Source organism: Phasianus colchicus, chromosome 23 (assembly GCF_987193195.1).
Source record: "Phasianus colchicus chromosome 23, bPhaCol1.hap1.1, whole genome shotgun sequence".
Taxonomy (NCBI): domain Eukaryota; kingdom Metazoa; phylum Chordata; class Aves; order Galliformes; family Phasianidae; genus Phasianus; species Phasianus colchicus.
The window spans coordinates 5,851,908-5,878,746 of record NC_143458.1 but is presented as its reverse complement, the minus strand read 5'-3'; the positions used below and the strand labels follow the sequence as shown (position 1 = coordinate 5,878,746).

The 26,839-nt window shown below is 47.9% G+C and overlaps 2 protein-coding genes across 3 annotated transcripts in view; one reads left to right on the top strand and one right to left on the bottom strand.

The window, feature by feature from the left end:
• The window catches only part of ARHGAP32 (Rho GTPase activating protein 32), a 176,578-nt gene extending 168,701 nt beyond the window's left edge, over window positions 1-7,877 (bottom strand). The window contains exon 1 of one of the 2 annotated variants that reach the window (XM_031599737.2): window positions 7,645-7,877. The gene's annotated coding sequence lies outside the window, so the exon portion shown is untranslated. Of the gene's footprint in view, window positions 1-7,492; window positions 7,510-7,644 lie in introns of those variants that run through there. The other variant, XM_090123405.1, reaches the window with a different exon arrangement.
• The window catches only part of BARX2 (BARX homeobox 2), a 55,287-nt gene continuing 36,062 nt past the window's right edge, over window positions 7,615-26,839 (top strand). Inside the window, exon 1 of the mRNA XM_090123415.1 lies at window positions 7,615-7,719. Coding sequence (XP_089979541.1) covers window positions 7,701-7,719 — 19 coding nt within the window. The 5' untranslated portion in view covers window positions 7,615-7,700. The remainder of the gene's footprint in view (window positions 7,720-26,839) is intronic.

The following is a 26,839-nucleotide window of genomic DNA, read 5'->3' as shown; positions in this document are numbered from 1 at the left end:
TTACACACTTTACAACTGCTCTGTGGTGAAGCATCAGATAAAGAGCACCATGCACAGTGCAATCTTATTCAAATGAAAGGTGATTTGAGTAGCTCAGCTTGCTGCCATCCATCAGAGGGAGAAGCAGAGAGTAAAGCAACACCTGTAGTGCTGTAGAGAGCTTCAGAGATGCAGCACAACTGTTCCACAGCTCAGCTACACTTTGAGGAGCCAGGTTTCCCACACTGCAAGGCACGAGGGTGAGTTTCCCTTTAGCACAGCCTAACCTTAGAGAAACTGCAAGCAAAGGCTATGAAGAGGACAAAAGTTTTAAGAAGCAACAGAAAAGGTTTGAGATCTCTCCCCATTTGGGAAAGCAGAGTGAAGAGACAACACAAAAATCAGAATAAAATTCAACCCAGCTGCCATCCAGCCATGCAGAACCAATGGAGACAGCACAGGCAGGCAGCACACCTTGCACAGAAGGAGCAGATTCTTCAGAGCACTGATTATTCCTTCCTGCCTCCCTTGGAGAAATGAGCACCACAGAGTGAAAAGCAATTGTGAAATGAGAGTGGAGTCAGAAAGAGGAGAAATGAAATGCTTCCTAGGCCAGGATTATTTGCAGAGAATGCAAAAACACACAGGAGAGCAACAACCAAAAAAGGAAACGAGTACGTAACCAACCAGCCAGGTTTCTTCAAGAAACAAGAAGGAAGAAGCCAATACAATCATTAAAGAAAATAATAATTACAAGAAACCTCGGCTCAATAAAAAAGTAAAACCAAAAACTGATAGGATAACCATCCCTGCATGGTTGATAAGGGGACCAGTAGGAAGAACAAGAAGTCTTCCAATTAATTACTTTTCTTGCTTTAAATGTGGTCGTTAAACCCTGATGCAGAAAGATGGAGGGAACACACAGCTCTGCTCTTCTGGCAGCTTTTCCCATTCCTGAACAATTCCTCCTTCAGATGCACAGCCACAAAGGTTCAAAGGTCCCCAAAGCCTTTGTTCTCCATTCCAGCAGAGTTACAAACAAACTTTTGTTCCCGTTTCTTCAATGAAATGGGCTGCAGCAGTTACCAGGGACCTCGCCTTCATCACCAAGCTGCCTTATGCATCATTCAGCTGGAGGAGCACGGAATCAAATCTGCACTTCAGGAGTAAATTAGCAGAACTTTTTGTGAAACGCAGCTACTGATTCAGTCAATTACTGCATCAACCTCCAGCAAACACATCACACGTGGATACAGGTGAGGAAGAATCAATGCACTCTGCTATACAAGTTGTGTCAAACGATGCATATGTTTCATTTAAACTCATTCGTGAGTTCACACGAGTGAACACGTTTTACACTTTAGTGCAAAGTGAGGCCTGTCAGCAGTTCTGAAGTAACACACGTGTGTGTATACGCACTGAAAACAATAACACACAAATGCTGCAATTCTTCTAACACAGCCAGGGTGTGAGGGGGGAGATGATAACCATGGGGACAAGTTACTGGAAGCAGCACCTTAAATATAAATTCATGGTTCCTATTGAATTGGGAGTTAACTCTCTAGAGATGCTTCCTGTACAACACTAATCACAAAAGATATTCCCTTCCTCCCCCCTTTTTTTTAAATATATCATGTCTTCAGGCTACAGCACATAAGCTGGCTATTATGAAGTCTAATGAAGACATTCATGAATCATAACAAGGAGGAAAAGGGTAAATCCCAACAAATACCCAAAGGCTCTTGTAACAAAGTTATGCTCAAAGAAGGGCTCTCCAGCTGCATGCTTCATATGAGCTGGACTTGATGATCCTTATGGGTCCCTTTCAAGTCAGGATACTCCATGGTTTCTCCAGCTGCAAGGAATTCAAGCCAGGCCCCTTAGTTCTCCAAATCCTGCTGACACTTCTGTTCTCACATTAGCACCAAAAGATACCAGGCTGCTTTCAAAACACAAAGGACTGTACCTCTCATTTCCCCCCACAGCACCTGCATGCACCTTGAACACTCTGAATACTGAGAATGCACACCTATCCTCTGCCAGCAAGCATTGTCACCAAAGTAAAAACAAGATTCCATCATTTTAATAGGCATCATTTTAATAGACACTTAGCTGCTGCTAAGCATAACTCAGATAATGAGATACACAGAACATTAAACACAGTTTTCTCGAAGAAATAGGAATTTTCAAGTGAGTTATAAGAACCCAGCACCTTCCTGACAGTTATTTTGAGCAAAACTGATTATCTCAATCTGCCAGTAAGCGATGCCAAAGCTCTTAGAACACCGCCTTCCGTCCCTGCATCTCAAAAGCAAGTCACCAGCAGTAATTACATCACTGTCACCTTCTCTGCTCTGCACTGTGGGACCACGGCTGTGGGAATAGCACCACATCTGTGCTGCTGAATTACCCAACGACACGAGTTTGATTCACACTATGGGATGCCCCACGAGCACGCTTTGTCTGGAAGAAATGTTACAGCCTGCTTTATGCTTGCTGTAAGACCAAACCAAGAATAACACAGCACTGACAGTTTGCAGATCTGGTATAAAGCCTGCTTAAAAGTAAACAGAAGCACACGAGATAAACCTGAACCATCGCAGTGAGTTTATCCACACGCTGTGCTTCATTCTGTGACCCTCATGTTGGAGACCCACAGTGAGGAAATGCAGGGCCCATCTCAGGCTGCAGCTGACCAAGTGACCCTCCATCCAACAGAAAGCCTCAGGGATGTTTAAGCACTTCATTTTATCCTGAAATCCCCAAGAAGGCAGGCTCAAACTACTTCTCATCTCAGTTTAATGACTTAAACCCAGTTTTTCCCTGGTTCTTAAAGGGTTATTAATGCATATTCTAAACCAGTGCTTTTCCATCCATAAAGATGAGGGGCTGAGTTCTGGAAAGGCAAAAGATGGGGCACTCTGGGAGGAGATGGAGGGGAAGCACTGCTGCTTTCAGAGAGGGCTCAGTGAAACCAAAGCAGCAGAGGATGGGCACAAAGGGGAGGTGGCAGAGCTCCATCCAAAGACACCACGAAGCTTCTCTGAGGATTGAACCACTGAGCTGAACTTCTTAGCACTCTACAGCAAGGACTCAGAAGGATGGGCCTCCCACTTACATCAATCCTTTTTTTTTTTTTTTCCCCATTCTTTCTCAGAGAGAGCAATTAAGTTGACAAGAGGATGAATGAATCATTGATCGGTAATTTACGCTGAACTCTCCCTTCAGCTGGAGACTTCAAGCTACAGCAATAGGATTTGCTCCAAGTGCTGCAATTTGGCAATGAAAACAAAACCAAACCGAGCACGGGCTCCTAAAACGACTTCAAAGAGGAGATCTGGGGGTACCTTTTTCCTAAGCTGCGGGCTAAAAGAGGGGCAGCAGAGCCATACTGTTGTAACATCCACAGATGAGACTATAAAACCCAGATTTACACATGTCAGTAAACAGCAAGAGAACATCCAGTGAATGCCAACAGCTCAACGTCATAATCATCACTTGAAAAACAATAAATCTACTCAAATAATTAGAATGAAGGTAGCTGAGATTGTGCTTCATCAAAAAACAAAACATAAGCGCACGTATGGCGTATTTACCAAACTGATTACAGCAAACCTGGTAGCATTGGTTTATCAGCTTAAACAATCAACGCCTAATTAAGTGTGCATTTAACAACTAGGTAATAAAGTTTCTTTGCAGGGAAAATCAGATTGCAGAAGTCAACATCAGCTTAGACACGATTAACTTCCTGTCCACTGCTGGGAAAGCAAATCCAATTCACTAAATACTTCAAAGGGCAGTTTTTAATTAATTTAGCCACTTCCAAATAACGTGACGCCACACACGGATACAGCAAGCTGGTCTCATCGAGTGTATGTCCAGAGTCCAGGAACAGAAAGCATCAAACAACTGAAATACACCAAGGCTCTGTAAAGTCCTTAGGAGCAGCCTGCAGCGTGTGTGTATGGCAGAGGTCGGCAGGAGCCTTCACAGGAGGAGAACCAAGTTCAGTCACAGCTGTGTCACCTGCCACACCTGGAGCACTTCTCTCAAGCTTTTCCATTACTTTCTAAAGCAATTTCTAGGACTTGAATACACACCCTGAGTAAGGCTGATTTTGCCCGTTTCCGAGTGGCACGAGGAGGGTCACATCACCTCCACATCTGGAGTGGTTTAACAAGGGCAGAACGGAGGCAATGCAGAAAAACCGGCAGAGAAGTACAGCAAAAATACAGCAGTAAAAGCAGGACTCACATCACATCACTGCATCGACAGGCTGACAGCTTCTCTGCCTTCCTACACTTTTCACCCAACACGATAAATTGAAATTCCCTCAAGTTTCCCGGTCTTAACTGCTCAACGACAGTAATTTGTTCCCAGCTATGAGTCAAAAGCAAACAAAACCACAAAGCTAACACTGAAAAGAAACAGTTTCAACCAGACAAGCTCGAAATGAGTCGATGACCTGCAGCTGGACCTCCTCACCTTATGCCATCCTCCAAGCGCTGGTTGGCTGGGAGACCTCATTTCCACAACAATAGCTGCCTGGTAATAAGATGCTTCTCCTTAATGCCCACGGCACGCACATCCCCCGTGCCTTTGGCTCAGGGCTCACAGCCAGACAGCTCCGAGATTAGCATCACAATGGCAATGGCTATGAAAATTAACATCCTCACACCGGCCGGACCGGAGGACCTGCTTCACCACCAGGTACTAAATTGATTTTTTTTTTTTTTCTTCCTCTAGGAAAAAATAGCTGCTGATGTTCCAAGTTGAGAAACGCTGTAGTTTGGTCCTTTCACGTTACGGCATTACAGACCGCGATCCCAGCAGCGAAACGAAACAGCTTTCAAGGCAGGCACTGAAGGCACCACGCGTTCTCTCCTTACAGCTCCAAGTCGTCCACGGCGGTAGAACGAACCCAGCCCAGCTCAGCACACAGAACCCCTCCATCAGCTCGCTGTGATACCAGGCTGAGGTGCGGCACAAAGCCGTGCCCACGGGCATCGATAGCAGCCACAGCACAGCCCAGGAGAGCAATCAGCCCAAGCGTCCGGATGCAAAACCTTCAGATTTCCCCACGTTTCTTTTTGTATCTCCCCCTGCCCGCACCGCGGGATCACCCAAAATGGGATGGAGCCAACAGCTGTGACACAACAGCATCACTGATAGGAGTGTGATAAGAGGAAATGCAAAGGAAAATAACTCAGAGGCCAATATCTTCCTCTGGTTTGTGGAGAGAAGGAAGCAAATGCTGCCCAGAGAGGCTGTGGATGCCCCGTCCATCCCTGGAGGTGTTCAAGGCCAGGTTGGATGGAGCCCTGGGCAGCCTGGTCAAATATTAAATGTGGAGGTTGGTGGCCCTGCATGTGGCAGGGGGTTGGAGATTGACGATCCTTGAGGTCTCTTCCAACCCTGGACATTCTGTGATTCTGTCAAAGGCCAAGGGAACCCACAGCAATCTTTGTCATTTATACAAACACCTCTAGCCATAATAAAATAGGAAAAACACTCCTATTTTTGGAAACAGGTGTATTGAGATCCTGTTTGTTTGGAAACGGGGGAAGTTGACTGCAATCATCCCCACAATACAGGCTGACACTGCATGCAAAACAATGCATTTAAATGGCAAAGTAACATTTCTTTTTCAGAAGGAAAACTCAATGACATCACTGTACTTCCCCCACTCGCATTGCAGGAAAACAGAACTGTTCAGAACTGGGATACAGATACCTCACAGTGCATCAGAAAGATACACAACAACACTGCAATGTTCAGCTTCAAACATGCAAACAGCTCTAGAAAATCCATCCCCTCAGTGGCCAGTTTTGCTGACCTGCCTCAAATACCCTTTGCTTCTCCAAAAACTTGATAAATACACTTAAATAAACAAATCCCACATCAAGATTACAAGCTGAATTATTTAACAGCCATTTGCCTCTGGCAATGAACTAATATTTCTGTACATTATTAATTTCATATTAATACTTTCAGTTCCATTGCATCCCCAAATAGCAGGGGTTACAAAGAGCACGCTGTCAGAGCCTCTCCATTTTCCTTCTTCCATTTCATTATCTCAATCACTATATGTCCTCAAAGCAATAAAATGATTCCTCCGGATGGCTCCAGTGCATTTAAACTTCATAAAACCAGCAGACATAGAAGGATGCACGCTCTGGTACTCCATAAAACCTTTGGTAAGCCTCATGAAAACAAATCATTCCAATCACAAGAACCATTTGCTTGCTCTTTCTCATAAAGAATATGTAATAATTTACTTGCCAGTCAAAATAAATTGTTCAGTCAAGCCTAACCTAATTTTGCTAAACTACAACGAGGAGACATCTGTGCAGCAGGAATGAAATTGCATGACACAAAACAAGTCCGTGTAGAGCATTCATCCCTATTCTGTGGAAAAGGTATCTGTTCCCTGCTCAGAACTCCCACACTTGGCAGATTTACTCCTACCGCGGTCTCCAAAGCCCCACCATCCTGCTCCATGCTGACAGGAGTGCCATTTTGGGATCTCTCCATTCATCTCTCTCTTTCTTGAAATGAAATAGCACGTTTTAAGGTTCTACCTCCTTGTCTTTTCACATATTCCAATGAATTGCATTCTTCCCAATGACAGCGTTGACCAACACCACAAATTGGGACGGAGCGGAGGCCACCCAAGTCTCTGTCCAAAGTGCTGCTTTCTGCACTACCTCATGTGGAAAGTACAGAAGCACAACATAAAATGATTTGATCCCATCACCCTCTTATAATCAGAAGGCCATCAATCCGGTATGAAGCAGGAGATTGAGATATGAGACAGATTCTTTGCAGAGAAAGAGATGGGACGGCAGGGACACGCGGGCACAGGCAGCAGTGCTCCATCCCTACAGACAGCCGTGGTCAGGGATGGGGCTCTGAGCAGCAGATGGGGCTGTGGGTGTCTCTGTGCATTGCAGGGACTGGGACCAGACAGCCTTTGTGTCCCTTCCAACACAAACCGCTCTACGAAACCAGCGATCTAACTACGAACACACTCCCAAGCTTCAATGCATACCTGAAGCCACAATTCACCCCCCAGCACTACGGATCCTCCCTTTGAAGACCCAACACCGCCATCCCCACCGCACGGAGCGCTGAACCAAACCGGAGAGGCCAACCCAGCCCGATGCACCCAACGCCCTTCCCGCAGCGCATTGCCTGCAATCCGAGGGGCAGCTCCGGAACCACGGGATGTGCGGGGATCCCCCCGCATCGAGGAGAGGGGTTTTAAACGGCTCTTTGTGCGGGCCCGCGGCACAAAGGGCGCTGAGCACAGCGGAGGATCCGGCACGAGGCGGGCGGCAGCGGCGCAGCTCTGCGCACCGAGGAGCCCCGAGCGCACAGCCGCGCGCTGCGCTCCTCCAAACCGCCTCCGCGCCGCGATTTTCCGATGGAAAACAAATAAAAAAATAATAATAATTTAAAAAAATAAAGATTAAAAAAAAAAAAAGCAAGGACAAAAATCTCAGGAACCCACAGGCAGGAGATGGAGCCTCGCGGCGCTGTTCCTTCGCTCCCCGCGCGGAGCAAACGCGGCCCCGAGAGGCAGCGCGGCCGTCGGCGCTGACAAAGCCCCGCACCCCCCCACTCCTCCCCGCAGCGTTCCGTTCCGTTCCGCCCCGCTCTCACCTCGCCCCGCCGCAGCGGAGGCCCTCCGCGCCGCCTACCAACCGCGTGCCGCCTCCATGGTCGCCGTCCGGACAGGTGAAAGGGCGACGGGCGCCGAGCCGCCGGGGGACGCTCCGGGAGGGGGAACCGCATCCAACCGGCACACACCCCCCTCACACGCGCGTTCCCCGGCGCAGAGAAAGGCTCCGTGCTGAACCGGGGCCCATGCGCGTTGCTTCTGCCCTCCCGGCTCCGCCCCGCCGCCGGGGAAGGGCGGGCGCTGCGCGGCGGCGGAGGGTGGGAGGGGGGCGGCTGGGTCGCGCGCGTGATGGCGGCCGCGGGGTGGGAACGCGCGGCGGTGGAGCGCGAGAACGCGCGGCGGGGCGGGGGCGTGCAGGGTGCAGGGAGGATGCAGGGTGCGGGGGGGCTGCAGAGTGCAGGGAGGATGCAATGTGTGCAGGGGGCTGTAGTGCATGCAGGAAGGGTGCAGGAGGGTTGCAATGCTTGCAGGGGGGTGTAGGATGCAGGAGGGATGCAGTGCATGCAGGGGGGTTGCAGGGTGCAGGGAGGATGCAGTGCATGCAGGGGGGTTGCAGGGTGCAGGGAGGATGCAGTGCATGCAGGGGGGTTGCAGGGTGCAGGGAGGATGCAATGTGTGCAGGAGGCTGTGGTGCATGCAGGAAGGGTGCAGGAGGGTTGCAATGCTTGCAGGGGGGTGTAGGATGCAGGAGGGATGCAATGCTTGCAGGGGGGGTGTAGGGTGCAGGGGGGATGCAGTGCATGCAGGCGGGCTGCAGAGTGCAGGAAGGATGCAATGTGTGCAGGGGGGCTGTAGTGCATGCAGGAAGGGTGCAGGAGGGTTGCAATGCTTGCAGGGGGGTGTAGGATGCAGGGGGGATGCAATGCTTGCAGGGGGGGGTGTAGGGTGCAGGGGGGATGCAGTGCATGCAGGGGGGCTACAGAGTGCAGGGAGGATGCAATGTGTGCAGGGGGCTGTAGTGCATGCAGGAAGGGTGCAGGGGGGATGCAATGCTTGCAGGGGGGTGCAGGGTGCAGGGAGGATGCAATGTGTGCAGGGGGGCTGCAGTGCATGCAAGAGGGGTGCAGGGTGAAAGGGAGGATGCAATGTGTGCAGGGGGCTGCAGTGTATGCAGGAAGGGTGCAGGGGGATGCAGTGCTTGTGGCTAGGGGATGCAGGGTGCAGGGGGGATGCAATGTGTGCAGGGGGATGCAGGGTGCAGGGAGGATGCAATGTGTGTAGGGGAGATGTAGCATGCAGGGGGGATGCAATGCCTGCAGGGGGCTGCAGTGCATGCAGGGAGGATGTAGTGCATGCAGGATGCAAGGGGGATGCAGTGCATGTGGAGTGCAAAGGGGCTACAGTGCACAGGGGTCTCTTGTGCATACAGGTTGCAGAGGGCCTGAGGTGTGTGCAGAGTGCAAGGGGAGCTGCAGGGCATGCAGAATTCAGGGAGCTACATGGGGTGTACAGAGCATGCAGGGTACAAGGGGAGCTGCAGTGTATGCATGGAGCAGAGGGGCTGCAGTGTACTTAGAGTGCAAGTAGCCTGCAGCCAGTGGGAACAAGGGCTGCAGCAGGGGTGATCTCAGTGCAGCAGGGTGACTGAATTGCATAGAAGCCTGGGAGCATCAGGTGGTGAGGGTGCTGGGTTTTTGCATGGGCAGTGAGGTCAGGGTGAGTGCTTCATCTTGATCCTGAGCCTGAAGCTTGAGGCCAGACTGGGAGAGGGAGAGGTGGAAATCGCAAGTGGATCAAGCAGGGCACTGAGGGCAGTGTGGTTGTTTGGGGCTGTCCGTGCAGTGGCAGCAGGAAGAATGGAGCCATCACCCTTCTAAGCTGTGCTCTGGGAGCTGACCCCAACTGCTCATAATGGCAGTGTGTTTCATAGATGCTTTACTGTACCATCCGCATTGTCAGAAACACATGACTTGATTTTGCTGGCTGTACACAACGTGGAAAATCCTTCCTGATAATTATCCCTGCCATTTGGTGACCGCAGAGGTTAAACATCTGACGGCTGCTGTGCATTTATTCCTTCATTGCAAAGCAATTGCTCTGCCTGCACTGTGGGCCCCGAGGCACAGTGGGGAACAACCCTGAGCTGTGTTGGCATAATGTACCTGGGCTCACATGGGCTGCAGTGCGTGCTGACCTCCTGCTGACAGCAATGCTGGCATTGCAAAGGCAACATGAAATGATGACTGAAGGCCATAAGGAGGGCCCTGGGCAGCCTTGGTGGGGGGCTGCCAGCCCACAGCAGGGGTAGATGATCTTTAAGGCCTTTTCCAACCTAACCAGTCTATGGTTCTATGATTCTGTAATAAGCACGCAGAAGTTCTGAGTTGCGAGCTTTAATTTCAGAGAACAATGGCTCTGAGACATGAGAACTGCTTCATGGCAGCGTGTGATGCAGCAGATGCCAACAGGCAGAACTGTGGTTGAGGACATGGGTGGGTTTGGGTTTCCTCTCTAAGGAGACAGCGAATGGCAGAGGTATCAGACAGCATCCCCTGGTGTGGGGACAGGAGCTGTGTGGGCTAATAAAAGAGGATGCAGAAAGTGTATAAATTAAGATGATGACAAGGCAAAGGCATGTGATTTATTGTGCTGCTGTGTGTTACTGACTACAATTCTGATCCTGTCAGACCTGACAAGTTAATTAGGATGAGCCAGGACTGTACCCACATGGCACTGCTGATAAAACCTTGGGGCTCTGGAAGCAGCTCAGTTCACTCCATATATAGGAGGCTGCAATCTGAGTAACGTGCAGGGCGATCCCTATCCATGCAGGGCTGATGTGAGTGGCTCAGAGATGCCCAGAGCATCCCGAGGTGACAGAGCCTTCCCCTCTTCTGGAGATGCCATCATCTCTTTTGTGGTTTCAGCTCTCCCTTGTTTTGACTGGCTGTCGCCGCGTGATGTTGGTAGGGCTTCTTTGTTGCTCTTCCCATGCAGAGCATTTTTCATTATGTCTGTCTAACTAAAACCAAATGGTGGGCTGCACATGGGAATGCAGCTTGAGAAAACTGCAGATCAGAGAAAGGTCCTGGCTCCGTGCTGAGGATCCCTGCTGCACTGCCCCAAACTGCCTCCCCCCAGAAGCTCCTGGTGGGCGGTTTGCAGCTCACTGCTGCCATTTTTTTTTTTTTTTTTTTTTGTCTGAACATCCTTGCTTTTAAAGAATTGTAACAAAGGGAAAATGCTTTCCCATCCCAAACTTTCTCTCTGCTTCTTGTTTTCTCTCTATCCTTCCTCGTGCTCATTTCGTGGAAACATGCAGAGGTTCTTCCCGATGCCAGGAATCTCTCCAGCTGCAATGGGCAGTGAAACACAGAGCCTGTGTGAGCAGCTCACCCCAACAGGAAAGGACTGATGGGAGCTGCTCCAGCCCGTTCCATGCAGAGATTGCTGCTGGGAGCCCCGAGGGTCCGTCTGCCCTTCTCCTGTTGGTCTGAAGGTCATCCACCCAGTCTCCTCATCCAGCAGTGAGCCATTGCTTCCAGGGGCAGCACCCAGCTGTACTCAAAGGGTGCTGGGCAGGAGTGTGGCCTTTTAGTTTCAGCTGATAAAAAAATGGGACGTGGTATCAAAAGTGATGGAATTCAGTATCACAAGTGTGATTGGTTTTTTTCTTCCCTAGCGAGGATTTCACTGAACCACAGCATTTGTCACTTAGTCCCATTTTTTACCATTGAAGAAAAGCTCAAGGAAAGGGAAGAATAGGATTTTTCCTGACTTAGAACTGGGTCTGTTTATCTGCAGCATCGGTGGGAAGCTGCCCCAGCTCTGCCCAGGGAAGCTGCAAAGCAGTGCTGTTGTGTTGCCACAAAGCTCCACTTTGCTCCATACAAGCAGCCTGGCCATGCTTTGAGAAGATGCTCACATGTGATAATGCCGTATCTTTCCTTCTGTGCCTTCACATCCTTTGGCTTTTAAATATTTTCCTGGAATCAAACAATTTCCCACTCCATTAGAATTATTACTATGCTGCCACCTCTGTGGAGACCTGTGTATATGGTTAAAGAAAGCAGTAAGAAATATTAGGAGTGTAACTGACTGGATAGATTTTTAAGGCCCTGAGCCTCTTAGGGTTTCCAAGATATTCTTAGTGTGTGCGAGGAGGCCCTGGGACTGTGCAATAAAGGTCAAGTAGGTACAAACTCAAATAGAGCAGAATATAACTTTCTGCTGCAGTCTGTCCCTTTGGTGGTCAAATCCACACAGCTGAGTGCACAGCCTGCAGAATGGGATTCTCCCACTTGTTGGGCTTGTTTCTCCTTGCATGGAAATGTGATGCTGTGCTTAGGATAGGGTAACATTGCTCCTTTGCTTGCTCTTTCATCCCCCATTCACAGTCTCCAAAGCGCTCCTGGTGTTTTGCTGCCGTGGAACTGCTGTGACAGCAGCTGGCTGCCTGCGTCCAGCACAGGAATGCTTCTCCAAGAGAGCAAACTTAGGGCAAGCACACTGCAGCTGGTGCAGCCTGCTGGGGGGGAGGTGTGGCTGCATTGCAGCCGTCGGCCTGTTTGCACAATTCCTTTCTTTAGGCCACTTGTTCCCCACTTCCTTGACGCTTGCAGACTTGCCATTGTTTTGGATACAGGTCTCGCAGCTGTTAGATGGGCACTGTGGGAAGAACTGAGAAGGATACAGACTTAAAACATTGTAGCACAGCATCAAGTGCATGAACATAAGGGAATACAGCTCAGGGAAAGCTGGCAGAGCCCTGGAACACAGCACTGCCACACGTTTGGGACCAACCTGGGGCAGCCGTGGTGAAGCTGTGTGCTGCCTTTGCTCAGCAGTTTCTCAGCTGGGAAAGAGGATCTGATGCACTGTGTGATGGGCACCAGACATGCAGGACAGACCAGATCCCGGCTTGTTTTCTAAGCTGCTCACTTAACACTTCTCCCCGTCTTATTCAGTGCAAATTAGGTTGTGCAATACTCGTGTATTTATGACTAACTGTACGCGGCCAGAGCTGCCGGTTTCTATTCGCGTCTCTCCGCTGCCCGCAGTGTGAGCACAGCAGGTTGCATTGGGCCAGAGGTCTCACCACACAAGTTGGATGGGGATCCTGCAAGAAACGCAGCCCTGAGTTCTGTCCTTCCAGTCACACCTGCTGAACTGCATCCTGCAGGGAGCAAGTGGGATGGGGACGTGGAGGGCTGTGAGCACAGGCACTGGAAATGCCCGCTGGTCCCCACTTGTAGCACAGGCCTCCTGCCTGGGAAGCACCTCAAGCCAATGGAAACTTGCTGAGATTTTTCCCCCAGTGTGCAATTTTGTAGTACCATAACACAAAAAACTTATGTTCTGGGGATGCTCAAGTGAAAAGCATAACAGCAGCAGGGGCTGAATGTGGAATATGGGCACAGGAACATGCAGGCGGTGAGACCTCCATGTTTCAATGCATGCCATGTTAAACTTCCATTTATTACTTTCTTAAACTGGAGTACTTCAGCATGCTCCATCATCTCTTTGGCCATGAGCTCTCTGACAGCTCACGGTGTCCGCTTGCAGCAAATGCTCCCACTGAGAGCTCTGCTGCCCATCTAGGCTTCCACCTGCAGTTGTGTTTCCATACCTCAAACCCAAAGCTGGGGCAGCCCCAGCTGGTGCTGCTGACTTCTGAGAGAGGGAAATTCAGTTGCTGCTGTAAGTTCCTGTTGCTCAGCGCTGCACAGGAATTAGTGCTGCAGGTTTATTTGGAGGATAAAAGCATCTATAAATATGTATAAATTTCTGCAGCTATTATTAGAACAGGTATTTAAATCTTCTGCTGGTTGGGTGTCCCAGATACAAAGTGATGGGAGCAGGAGAAACCTCCTCTTGCAAATGAGATATTTGGTAATGTTTCATCATAGGTGTTGCTGCTGTAAATGTATTTTCTAGGGCTGGGCATGCAGTTACACTCTGCCAGTCACAATCAACCATTTATCTGATCTTCTGCAGAAGTTAGAAATGTGTTACTTCACAAGTGTAAATCTACATGGCAAGCTGGCTGTGCTGTGGGCATTTCATAAAAGAAAGAGCTCTGGGAGGGTTTTTCTGTTTTAGTGCACATCCTTTAGTCAAGATTACCAATAGTTTAACTAATGTAGTACTTAACCAGGAGTTGAACACTAGGTTAGTACTCATCCATGGGCCTGAGCACTATGGGCACCAGGGCTGTGGTTCTGGCATCTCCTGGGAGCAGAAGGTGTTTGTTGCTGATGCACATTGGAATTTTGGCTGTTGGCATCAGCTACCCTCAGAGGATTGGGATAGGAGAGGGAGAAGTCCTCAGTGGAGGAAAAAAGCTAGACTAAATCATGTGTCAGTTGGTAGAACAGACAAAAAGGAAGTGATGAGAGCTGTGCATGAGAGACGTGTCACATTCCACCCAGAGCAGGCGTGGTGTTTCCTTCTGGCTCTTTGTTTCTTTGGGGCACAGCAGTTACAGGGGTGAGTAAAACTCTGTCTGCATAAGAAATGTCCCTCCCAAGGACAGCCCCAGCTGTGTTCTATGCATGCCAGTTCAGATGGTGCAGATCTGTTTTCCCTGCTCTGTCTGGGGGTGGGTGGGAAGTACATCTCCCTGCATCTGGAGATGTGAGAGAAGTGCATCCTTGTCAGCTGTGGCCCTTCTGGAGCTCAGTTGTGCTATGGAAGCTCTCAGGCTGTCCTTGGAGCAGAGCCATGTGCTATCAGTCCCCTGAAAATCCAAGTTGATTTAATATGTAGGTCAGAAAACACATCCCAATTTATTTAATAGATGAGAGTTTTGTTGCCTAATTTTATATCACTGGGGTTGCTGACCGTTTTTGGAGGTAATACAATGATAGCTTGAAGGTAATGTAATAGCTTTGTTCTCAGCACAGGGACTAAGGAAGGCAGCCAGGTATCACTGCCCCACGGGCAGGTGCAGCTCTCATTTCCAGTGGCATTAATAAATAAAGCACTTGCTGGGGAATTGGGTTATGTCTGAGCATTGCTGTGCAGGGAGAAGAATAACGAACAAGGAGCAGAGCTTCAGAGCAGAACCCACCTGTTGTGTCTAAGTGGGCTGAGCACAGACAGCACATGCATCTCTGCTGTGATTCCAAACCAGAAATTAAGGCAGAAATCCTATGGGGTGTTCCCCTCCCTGCACTGTAGCCCTATACTTTCCTCACCTTGCAGCTGAGGGCTGGGGGCTGTGCTGCACCCACCCTGGGCTGCCTCGCAGCACTGAGCACTTTTGCCTCTGAAATTAAAAAGATGTCTGGATCTGACTGAATCATACTTCATTATCTCAGCGGGCAGCAGATTTAGGAGCTAGATCTGAGCATTTATTAGATTGTGTGTCTTCTGGGGATAGCTAATTTTTTTTTTTTTTTTTTTTATCATCAGATTCTATGACTTAGCATCGTAATTAGCTGTTAGACACAGAGGCTCCAGTCAAGAGCTGCTTTTTTCTTTTTTCTTTTCTTTTTCTTTTTTTCTTTTTTTTTAAGCCTGCTTGTTCCAAGAGCTTTTCTGTTCTCATCTGTATGGCAGTTTTGCAAAATTCAGTGCCACATAGCCAATGAAAATGAGACCTGCAGTTAATCCATCAAATGTGCACTGCGAGGAGGAGCTGCTCCATCACTATGGGATGTCTGGTAGGACTACAGGCACTGCTTGTTGGCTGGGGATCTGTGTGGTGTTGATGCCAGGGATGGCACCCAGCATTTGTGAGTGTGAGGAGCAGCAGGAGCTGATTCCCTGCCCTTCCAGCAGGTAGAAAGTCAGCAGGCAGCGAGGGGTTGGGAGGGAAGCTGTGAAGGAGAGCAGCATGAGAGCAGTGCCCTGAGCTGCAGGATGCATTCAGCCCTTGCTTTGCCATAGACAAACACTGGTCGCACATCCTCACTGTGCTTTGCCTTGGCATCCATAGAATAACTCCAATATTTTGTGCTGAAGGGAGACCTTTCTGGATGCTGCAATATTAGGGTATCTTGTTGCTTTGTCACAGAAGTGACAAAAAACACACAGAGCACAGAGTGAGCATTGATGCCCTTTCAAATGGAGCTCTTCTCTCCTGTGATGGTTTATTGCACAGGAAGGAGCATTGCTGCCTGGCTCTCCCTCAGCCCTATGCCTCCATTGATCACAGTTTACTTCAGAGACCATTTATCTCACTGCCTTGTGTTCTTGGATCAGATACAACACCCTTTGGTTCCTGTTGTCCTTTTGTCTTTGTTTGGCTCTAAACACGTTGTTCCCTGAGCACGGGCCCAGCTTCCCATCTCTCCCATGTGGCATCCAATCAGGGATATTGGGTCTGAAGCAATTAGTTAACGAGCACTGGCAAGCTCTAGGAGAACTGGGGCTGTTGATGAGTGTTTCAAGCCTTGTCAGGGCCTCTGTTCTGCTTTGCTCTCAGCTCTCCTCCTGTCTTTTCCAACCGCATCAGCTCACATCATCACACAAACCCAAATCCCTGGGCTGTGCTTCAGCTTCAGATGGAGTTCTGGATGGATGATGGATAAATAGTCTGAAGTGATGATGCACCCACCACTGTTTATTTTTCTTCTGTCCCCAAATCAAAGATGATTTTTTTAAATCTCCAAATTATTATTGTTATTCTGTGGGAGTGATTAAAATTTGGATGCTATTGCTGGTAGTGTGGAGGACTCTGTCTGGTAGTTGGAGTCCCCTGGCACAAAGCTTTAAGAAATCCCATAGAGATGAGCAGTGATTTTGGAATGCTGCAGGCTGCTGGCAGGGTGTGGGAGTCAGACCTGAGGGTCTCAATCTTTTTGGAGCAAGCTTTCAATGATTATTTCTCAATGGAAAAGGGGAGGAGAAACACAGTTACTTATCAAGAACAGAGACAGAAAAAGAGCAGCAGGACAGAGGGAGTGTGGAAGTAGGTCAGATGCATTGCAGACTGAAAAAAAAATCATTATTATGATTAGGGGAGATTAAGGAAGGCAGGGGCAAACAGCATCAAAGGAATCCAGTTTATCAAGCCATTTAAACAGGAACGTTCCTTGCAAAGCAAGTTTTCCATATGGCACTTGGGAGCAAAATGAGTGTCCTGTGTTACATGCTCATCTATCTCTGAATCCTTAAAGAAACTGATTTAGCTGTCGTGAGGAGTTAATGCTGCAGGAACTGTTGCCTGCCCTTTATTGATGGAGTTCTTCCTCTTAAATGTTTCTCTTTTAAAGCTGTAATTATGCACTCAGGTCCCTGGTGAGGAGAGCACCCAGAGCACTGCTAGCACGTGCTGACAGCTGGACTGAATGGTTCCTGCACTGCTTCAGGTGCTTTGCATATAATGCAGATTCTCATTGTAGTGACAATTTATGTGTGAATTTATCTAATGTGAGGACATAAAGAACGTTTGCAATGACAAGCAAAGTCATTTCCCATCACTCCAGAGCAGCCAGAAGTTTGGGAGCTCTGACCAGCGTTCCCTGCATCACTCTGTCTCTCTTCCTCTTCTTGTTCTTTCAGCTCTAGCTGTGATGCTCACATGCTGTAGCAGCAAGGTGTTTTGTTTTGGTGGGTTTTGCTTGTTCTGTTTGCACCTGGGCAGAAATGGATGCTGAAACCTCAGGCTTAGCTCTGCGAGAAGAAAACATTCTTCTCCCCAGCATGTTCTTGTTGCTGCCTCCAACAGTGGACCTTCTGACTGCTCATTAGTCTCCTATTCCTGTCTGGGAGGAATTGGTGTCTGAAGCATGCTGAAGCCATAAAGCAGCGGCTGCCCATACAGCTGAAGGTGCAGCTGGTGGATTCTCAGCCTTCTAAGCCACAAGTCGCCCTTCCTTTCTGTTCCCTCTGTGATCTATGGCCCCGATACAAGTTAACACTTACGTTGCCAGCTGCCTGTCCCATTGCAGCTCTGACAGAGCTGCCTTTCAGGTCCGAGCACTGCCCCAACTGACTCTGCAGGGCAGAGCTTTGATGGGAACACCCTGCCTCTCTGTTTAGGCAATAGGGTGATTGCGTGGGGAAAGCCTTCCCCCCCCCCCCCCCCCCCAGTCTCCCCTTGGGTCACTTCCAGAAGTTGGTTTAAATGTTGAAACAAGATACTTATCCTTCTGTTTGGATGAAACTCCAGACCATTATGTTTTTATGCATGTTGAATGAGGCCTCGCTACCACAGCTTCAGCTCATTTACGTTGGTGTAGAGTTTCTGGGTCAATAAAGCTGTGCTAAATTATACCTGGTGAGATGTAGCCTCCCACTGCTAGGTGGCTTTTTTGCCTGAAAATACAAGGTGACTCAATGTCAGTGGTCTCCTGTTGCTGTGGTCGGGTGCCCTGTGATAGCTGTGGTGTGATGTTGCAAGGTTTGGCGTTTCAAAGTATCCTTGCACCATTGGGTATCCATCCACACTGATGGCATGTGGGTTTGGAAAGAGGGACAACCACAAACCAGCACACTTAAAACACTTTAACTGTGTATTGGAAAGCAATAAGGAGAAATTTGGCCTTAGCATAATTGGCTGAAGAGCTGGACTCTCTTCCAAAGTCCATCACTGCCTCCTGTGACTTCCTGCCAGCTCTGTGTGCTTGAGAGCTCCCTTCATCTTAAGCACAGGTCTTAGAACTAAAACTGGTGTGCCCAACATTTCCCATCTACCAAAAGAAAAAGCCCAACCCGCTGACAGTGCTTTAGGACTCGGTGTTTGTGGAGAACACTGCAGTGCTTTGAGAACTGCTGAATTAATGGCAAGGCTTGCCATTATGCTTGTTGTGCCACCTTTAAGCTGTCAGATTGTATAAATCTCAGTAGATGCCTTAAAGCCCTGCGTGCAGATGAAAGCTTTCCAAAGAAACAAATTCCCCTTTCCTTCATCTTGGAATAACATTTCATAATTGCATGGGAAGATAGGAGGGCTATTACTAAAAGGGATGTATAAAGGAATAGGAAAGAACCTAATGCAGCATGGCAAAAAGAAAAGATATGAAACATCCATTGACAAAATGATAACGTAACACAAAGTGTATTACACTGTGTTGCCAGAACTGTTGTAACATTGGTGATGTACCTGTTGGCACCCTTTGCTTTCCCAAACTCCTTGCTAGAGCCTGGCACAGAGCTTCTCCTGAGCTTTCCAAGGCTGTGTGCTGCACTGCACTGCAAATGGCTGTGACACATCTGCAGTGTTTTGATGAAATTCCTGAAACCAAAATCACCAGTGCTGCAATTATTCCTCATGTAGATGTCTTAATTACAGCACTGAGATGTTATGGGGTTAATTAATTGTCGCTTATTAAGTGCTCTGAGACTATTGAATGAAAGATGCCACATATATGCAAAGGGCCATCAGGAGTTATTGCCAGCAGCGCTTCCAGTTATTTGTAGGCTAAAAACATTTCATTGTGAAATATTACATTTGCAGTCTAGTGGCGTATTTCAGGTTGCAAGATAAAATCCTATGTCTACACTTTGTGTATGCATGCTCTGAACTTGTGGGAGCACTCCCATCAGTTTCTATTGGAACAGAAGAGGTTGAGTGGGAGGAGGTTCCTCAGCTTTCGGTACAACCAGTAGGAAATGGCAGAACTCCCAGGAATATTGGGATACTGGCTCCAATTTCATGATATTTAAGCAATGGTCATTGAGCAGCATTCCTCTGTACCTGTGCAGCTATTGCAGTTGCTTTACCTTTGGAGCTGCCTTCTTTTTAGGCTCCTTCCTAAGTATTTTCTCTAACGGCAGCTGCTGTAGCCTTGCCTGTGGGCATGGCCAATGTATCTGTGCTGAAACCCAGGCTGCATAAGCTCTGGTATTTATCCTGGCATGCTGTGCTATGTCTAGAGAGACAATTCATCAGTTCTCAGTACTTAATAACTCAGCTTGTCAAAATATGAGCTGTTCAATTACTGGAATTTCTTTCCTCGTTTCAGAGATCTCTCTGTTCCCTGTGCTCCTCCTTGCCACATTTATTCTTTCTTTTATTAAGGAAGAAATGCTTCTGCTCATGAGAAAAAGCACAAAGTGCCTCAGAAAGGTTGGGTCCATTCCTGTCTGTCCAGTATTTGTCTCCATCCCATTTACTGTGGAGTTTGTGAAGTCTGTAATGCCTAGAAGTGGAAGGGGTTCTTTGGTGGCAGTGATGTTGTCAATTAGTTTTGGTTTTGCATCACTGCTGTTGTGCTACACACTGTTCAGTCTGGGAACAAAGTCTCATGTGAAGAGTAACCCAAATGATGGATAATCCAAATGATGGATAATTATGAAAAGCACGGAAGGGTATCTGAGAGGTTCCTCCCAATTCACTGGCATTACCCCCTGGGAAGTTTTCAGCAACTGTAATGGGCTGAAAGCTTTTCACAAGGAAAAGCTTCACCACGAGGAAAGACCAAAATTCCAGACTGACAGCTCAGTGTGATCTGTGTTTTGTGTGATTTGGCTTTGCTTCCAAGAGAATGAAGAACCACAGGTCGGGTGTTTGAAGGCACCAGTGGCTTCTGAAGGTGCAGGACTAGTTGTGTGCAGCTCACAAGCGGGATTCAATAAGTCTGATCCCATATAAACCTCCTTGGGAAAGGCTGTTGCCATTCTCCTGTGAGCACAGGAGGCAGCACTGCCAGGCTGAGGTGTGCAACTGAGAATCCGAGGTGTTTCTGCAGGACAGGTGGTAACTGAGATACCCCACTGCTCATTCAGCAAGTCAGGGAAAACTCCAACAAGGATGCAGTTCAAAGTTAATTATATGATACTGCAGTCTGGATCTATGATAATATTAGCAAGGAAATAGGGAAACCTGGCTTCAAAAGCAGGACTGGCAAGGAAGTTAGGGCAGATCTCATTGCAGAGCTTGCATACCTTGAGCTGCTCAGTCGTATGAAACATTGCAAATGTTATGGCTTATAGCAAAGTACATTTGACACGGCTGATGGAGAAGTATGGCTGAGAGAAGAACATTTGTCTCAGTTACTGCTACAGCCCAGAAAGACAAAAAAATCCTGTGCTGCAGTTGTTTCGACTCAGAATAATTATCCTCCTTTGCACGCTCTCTCTTTCTTGGACTCTGTTCACCTGTCAGCCAAGGTGAGCTGCTGGGCAGAGCAGAGTGAGGATGGCGTGGTGCCCATCCTTGTAAGTGAAAGACTATTATATTAAATCTTCCTGGACTGTGTGTTTCAATTTCTATTGCTCTAGGGGATCTGGAATCTGAAGCAGCCAGCAGAGCAGTCCTCCTGCTCTCAGAGGTGTCTGCTGGGTGGAAATGAACCATAGTGGCCAAATTCTGCGGTCCATTGAGCCCACACAATTAATTTTCCCATTATGGCTGTGTGACACAGCAGTCCCCCTGCATGAGGTGCTGCGTGTGTCACAGGAGACCCCAAAAGACTCATTTCCCAAAGGCATGGCAGAAATGCAAACTCTTTTCCTACAGCTGAGTTATCACACAGTGACTTACTAAGGGCGGTACGTAAAATCTGCAGTATCTGGTTTGCTATCTTACCCATTAAACCGTTCTTCCTGCCCATATTCAGCTCCTGCCCGTTGGACTGAAGTGATGGTAAAAGCATCTGCAGTGTGATTAGCAGTCTGGGTGCAAAACAGCCATTCCACAAGGTACTGTGATGGTCTGTTGTATCACTCCTGCCTCAGCTGCACACACCCCCACCACCTCGTCTCTATTTTTGCTGCTTACTCAGCAGGTTCTAAAGCAGATTTGAAGCACAGATGAAAGCAAACAGCCCGAAAAGTGCTGACTTCTCAAAGCTGCACCTCATCGCACCAGCACCCAGGGACAGCAGTGCACCCATCAGCCTCCTCTGAGCAGACTTTCATCTCCATCTGAAGGCAGACACGTGCAAAAGGGAAAGCAATTTACTAACAGCAATGCTAAAAATAAAATGCTTAGAAGAAAGAACACCTGATCCACCATAAATTAGGTAACATACAGAACAAAGAGCAAAAAAAGCAAAACCATGGTCCTTTTTTTTTCCCTTTCTATGAATATATTTTTTACAAGCTTTGATGGACCAGACTGTGATATTAAACCTCTCAGGGCTGGGAGGAATGGGATGTGCAGCCACTTCTCGTGTCTCTCATTGCTCAGAGGTGCTCTCTCTCATAGTTTTGTACCCTTGGGTGGAACAAACCCAGTCAGGCAGTTTCAGTGAGATGGGGAACATGTCTGAGAGCCTGAATCCAGACCTTTGTTTTCCTGGAAGCCCTCTGGCATTCCCAGTGATAACACCCTGCTGCTCCTGCTCTTATTTGCTGTGAGCTCCTGCAGTCCCCTTTGTGCAAGCTCTGTGCACTGGGATTCAGTGATGCTCCTTACACAGGACTGGAGCTGTCAGTATCTTAGAGAGGACAGTAATACTGACTCTTCCAGTGGTGTTCCTTTAAACTGATTTAATGTTTTCAATGCAAAATCTTGTGGGTCATATATGTAGCTAGGTCAGCATTCTTCCCTATTTCATATCTGGAAAAACTGAGATACAGGAAGGGCAGAGGACTTGCTCAAGATCATGGAATGAGAGCTGAGTGTGTCAGGAACAACAAGAAGATGGCCTGATTTGGGGCCAATTAATGCAATGCTAAATTCCCCGTATTTCCCATAGTTTTTCTCCTGGTATGAGACGTTCAGCTGCTCTGCTTTTATTACCAGAGTGCTTATTTATCCCCTTTCCAGAGGGAAGATGGATTTGTGGAAAACCCCGTGGACCTCTGGGGTTGCTATAAAGCACTTCTTAAAGACTAAGGGCTTGTCTGGCTTGTTCCCATTTCTTTTACTGTGACCTGTGAAAGAGCCCCTAAAGGGGAGAGAAGAGAGGATGTGATGCTGTGACATGTGGCTTAGAGTGCTACAAACCAACCCTTGCTGTAGGGCTCTGGAAAAGGGAGGAGAGACTGTCAGAACAGGAGAGAGGGCTGTTGTGAGTGGGAAAAGAGGGGGCTGAAATGGAGGGAGAGACAGAGATGGGAAGAGGGCTAGAAAAATATGCGAGCACGAGAGGTTCAAAGACATTCCTTGGCTTCTGCCTCCTGTGCCTGTGCTGGCTCAGCCAGTGCTGAGGCCTGAAGACCTCTCTTAATCTACATTTCCTTTTCCTCTTTCGCTGGGAATGGAAGAGTCATGTGTAAGTGACCCCTCTCTCCCCCTCTTTCCCTCTCCGTTTCCTTTCCCAGCAGTGTCTCGCTGGGATACGCGGCCATCTGGATGTTTATTGCAGCGTGAGCTGAACTATAAGATGTATTCTCTGGAATCCTGGTTTTATGATTTCTCTACCATTCCTTTGCATTTTCCACATGGCTCACGTGCCCCCCTTGAGCTACAGTTGCATCAGTGCTCTTTGTCTTGATGTACTTTCATGTTTCCTCCTCTCCCCTGAGCTTCTCAACATTCCTCTGTAGTTTCTATTATTTTTATTCCTTTTTTTTTTTTTTTTTTTCCTCGTGTTTCTATGCTTCCTGTTAGCACCATCCCACTCCAAAGCAGTTCCCTGTGCAGAAGCACCACCTCTCCTGCTATGATCCCATCCATTTGGGTCGGGTTGTTGACCTCAGGGCATTGCTGGAGGCGGAAGGGGAAGATGCAAATGATTCCAGAGGAAGTTCAGCCCTGAAGTTCAGCACTGGGATAATGGCAAGAACCCTTAGCCTCTCTCCCTTTGTGCTTTGAGGAAAATGCATAGCACAGTGTGCTTAACTCCTTCACTTCCAGAAGCAAGCATCAGTGCTGGGGAAGAGATAAGGGAACCAAAATGATTGTCTTCCATGAGAAGTCTTTATTCTGTATCTGTAAGATGTACCAAAAATAAAGTAGCAAAGTAGAAGTCTTTCCTGGGTGATTTTGTACTCCTTTCATCTTCCAGGGTAAGTCAGAAGATAATCTTAATCATATTGCTGCTGCAAAGGCTTGATGGACTTCTCACTAAGGAACAGATTGATGCTGTGGAATGAAACTTTTGGCTGTGTCTGATGCAGAGATGGACTGGGATTATCATAGGGTTGTTGTTCTCTGTGGGGCTTGTTGGGTGATTTCCTCTTTCTTCCTTTCCTCCTGCTGTAACAGTGAACTTATCATAGGCTATTACTTGTGCTGGACTCGGTCAGGGCAGAGCTGAGGGTAAAGCTGAAGCTTCCTGTACTGTGACAAGTGTATGTGATGAGTGGTGTGCAGGGGGTGTGCTGGGATTTGTGCCCAGGAGGCTGAACGGCCACTGACAGCTTCACAGTGGCAAAGGATACAGACCCAGAATAATTAAGCAACCGTGTCTCAGTGCAGCTCGTGACAGTTTCCAGATGCTGCTGGAAGTGATTCCAGATGTGCTCTTCAGGACCTCTGGTTGTTGAGAGCATCCATGCACTGAGAGAACAGAGCTCCATCCTTTGTGGCACCATGGCCTTTCTCCATCAGACTTATTCGGTAGGGTGAGCTCAGAAGCACTGAAAAGTTCCCCCAAAGGGCAAAGACTTTTACACATCCTTCCCCTCACTGCAGCCTCCCTGGAGCTCTCAGTTACACACTGCTGTGCACTTATCCGAAGCACAAATGGTTATCTCCGGATATTCCCTATCAAACCATTTGCTTCCTTAAGCACAATTACTTTCAGGGTCCCGCAGAGGAGGAGGGCAGTGCGGGACGTGGAGCCGCGTGGACCCTGGTGATGCAGCACCCAAGAGCACAGGGCAGTTCCTCTCATGCATGGCCGGATACCTCCCTCTGCTGTTCCTTTCCTGCTTGGCATCCCCATGCTGAGCACTTGGAGCTTGCCGTGCTTTTTTTATCTGCTTGTTTTATATATGCAGTCAGCCCCGAGGTCATTTTGTTGTCCTGTCGCTTCTAGGCTGAGATTGGTTTATGATTTGGGTTTTGAAGGTAACAAATGCAATGATATAATGATGGGGGATAAGGGAAGGAAGAAGATGACCAGGGGAAATGTTACTCATGTTTGTTTTCCTCTTCACCTTCCATCCAATCCACCAGGTGTGGGGCAGTGATATTCCCTCCGACTCCTGCACAGGAGCTGATAGCATAGGAAAGGTGTTACATGGGGGAGGGGAGACACATAATAGCATTAGATTGTTAAATCTCAGTGCAACGGGCAGTTTTTATTGCAGAGTGATCCAGCACTGAGGGTGCTCATCCCAGCGGGGTGCCCTCCTGTGAAAAGCATCTGTTGTGTTCCAGAACAAAAATAGCCATCATCATCATCTTAACAACAGAAGGGTAGGAAAAAAAAAAACCAAACAGACAAATGTGAGGTGGAAGATGCCACACGGTGATGATTTTGCCCATTCTGGTGCAGATATTCAGCTCGAATCCTTCAGGGACACTTTGCTCTTTTATTTTCTCAGTTTCCCTTGGCTTGGGGTGATGCTCCTGACTCCTGGAGCAGTGGCTCTGAAGCCACTCCACTCAGGTTGTGGATGCCCCATCCCTGGAGGCATTCAAGGTCAGGCTGGACATGGTTCTGGGCAGCTTGGTCGGGTGTTTGGTGACCCTGCACACAGCAGGAGGTTGAAACTAGATGATCATTGTTGTCCTTTTCAACCCAGACCATTCTATGATTGTATGAAAGCTGAATGTATTTACACTGGACCTTATCCTTCTATTTTGCAGTGGCACATCTCAGAAGATGGGTGCTCTCTCTGTTTCATGATGCTGTTGGATGGAGGCTCTATGAATGCTTTTCTGTTTCACCCCCAAATCAGTAACAAGAGCAGTTCAAGGGCACTTTGATCCAGCCAAGTTTACGGTATGTGCTTTAACACCATAAATACGTTGCTATTGCTTGATACAGAGCGTGACTTGAACACTGAGGAGGTTGGGCTGTGCTTCACAATAGTTGAGTTACAATTTTGTCCATGGAAGAAAGTGAATGGCAATTTTTGAGGTGAGACTGGGTAGTCCTATCTGCATACGTTTGTTTGGAGACCAATGGACACAAGTCCATTGATGAAGTTGGCTATGATGGTTTAGTTTCCAGCTGCAAATATACCCAAATTGACTTGATCCACCCAAAATATAATTCAGACCGTGGCTACCCACCATTCTGCAGTGCTTTGGGGAAAATTAGACTTTGACTTAAGGTCAAGGAATCGTGCGTGGACTGAGTTGGAGTGAAGAGTTCCAAGCAAGTTCTCCTCCTGGGACACATGGGTGTGATTAATGAGCTCGTTTCTGCCTGTGGTGAAGAGCTGCCCAGCAATAGGGATCTGCAGGATATCCCCGATATGCAGGAGCTGGCTATAAGGCCGGTAGTGACTTAGATAAAAGGGAGCAGAAGAAAAGAGGAAACTAGAATTAGACAAAGTGGTTTCTATAACAAGCATGGAAGATTCATCCCAGACTCATTTCCCAGACTTCTGTTCCTCTGTTGGATACAGCAAGCAGCGAATCTTGCCTAACATTGCACTGCCGTGAGCTATTGCATTTCTGAGTTGTAATACGTTCTTTGTGCAGAAGGATGCAGACATTGGCTATAGTTTTATTTGTCTGTCTGGTGAACCTGTCCTCGGCTTGCCAGGAGACAAGGGAAAAAGCTCTATTAGGTGAGTAGGGAGGATTAGGACACAAGACATCTGGTTGCACTGCTCTGAAAATCACTCTTATTTCCCCAGACAAATCTCATCCCTCGTTTCTGCCTCCAGTTCCAGGCGTGTAAAGGGAATGCTGGTGTTGTGTGATCTGTGGATACTGTGAGAGTGAATCCAACAGCACTCGTAGGGCACCCAAATTCCGTGGTAATGTGCTCAAAGGGAAGCCAAGCAATTAAGAAAGCGATGAATAACGCAGACCAATATAAACCAATCCTTGGAAGGGGTACAACACAGTTTGAGTGACTCATGGGACTGTGCAGTGTAAAATAGCACCATAGTTTCGGATAGAACAATGGTTTTACATTGCATCATGCACCAAGTGCTCACAGACTCAGGCACAAGAACACAGCTTTGTGATTTGCACACGTGTGCTTTGCAGCCTTCTGCCTCTTTGCCTCATAAAGACTTAAGGGGGTGCTGCAAAGATGGAATCTTTGCAGCAAAGCCAGCGTTTCTTCCTGAAGATTAGTAATTAGATCCCGCGGCAGCTCTTAGATATTTTGATGATGTCCTTTAAAAGCATCTTAGATTAGATAGTCAGATAGGAATGCGTGATAACGCACCGAGCAGACAGGGCCATGTGCTGAGTTACTTGTTATCACTTCAATCCATTTTGAGTTGTGTGAACACGCCGACACTGAGAAGGGGGAAAAGTAA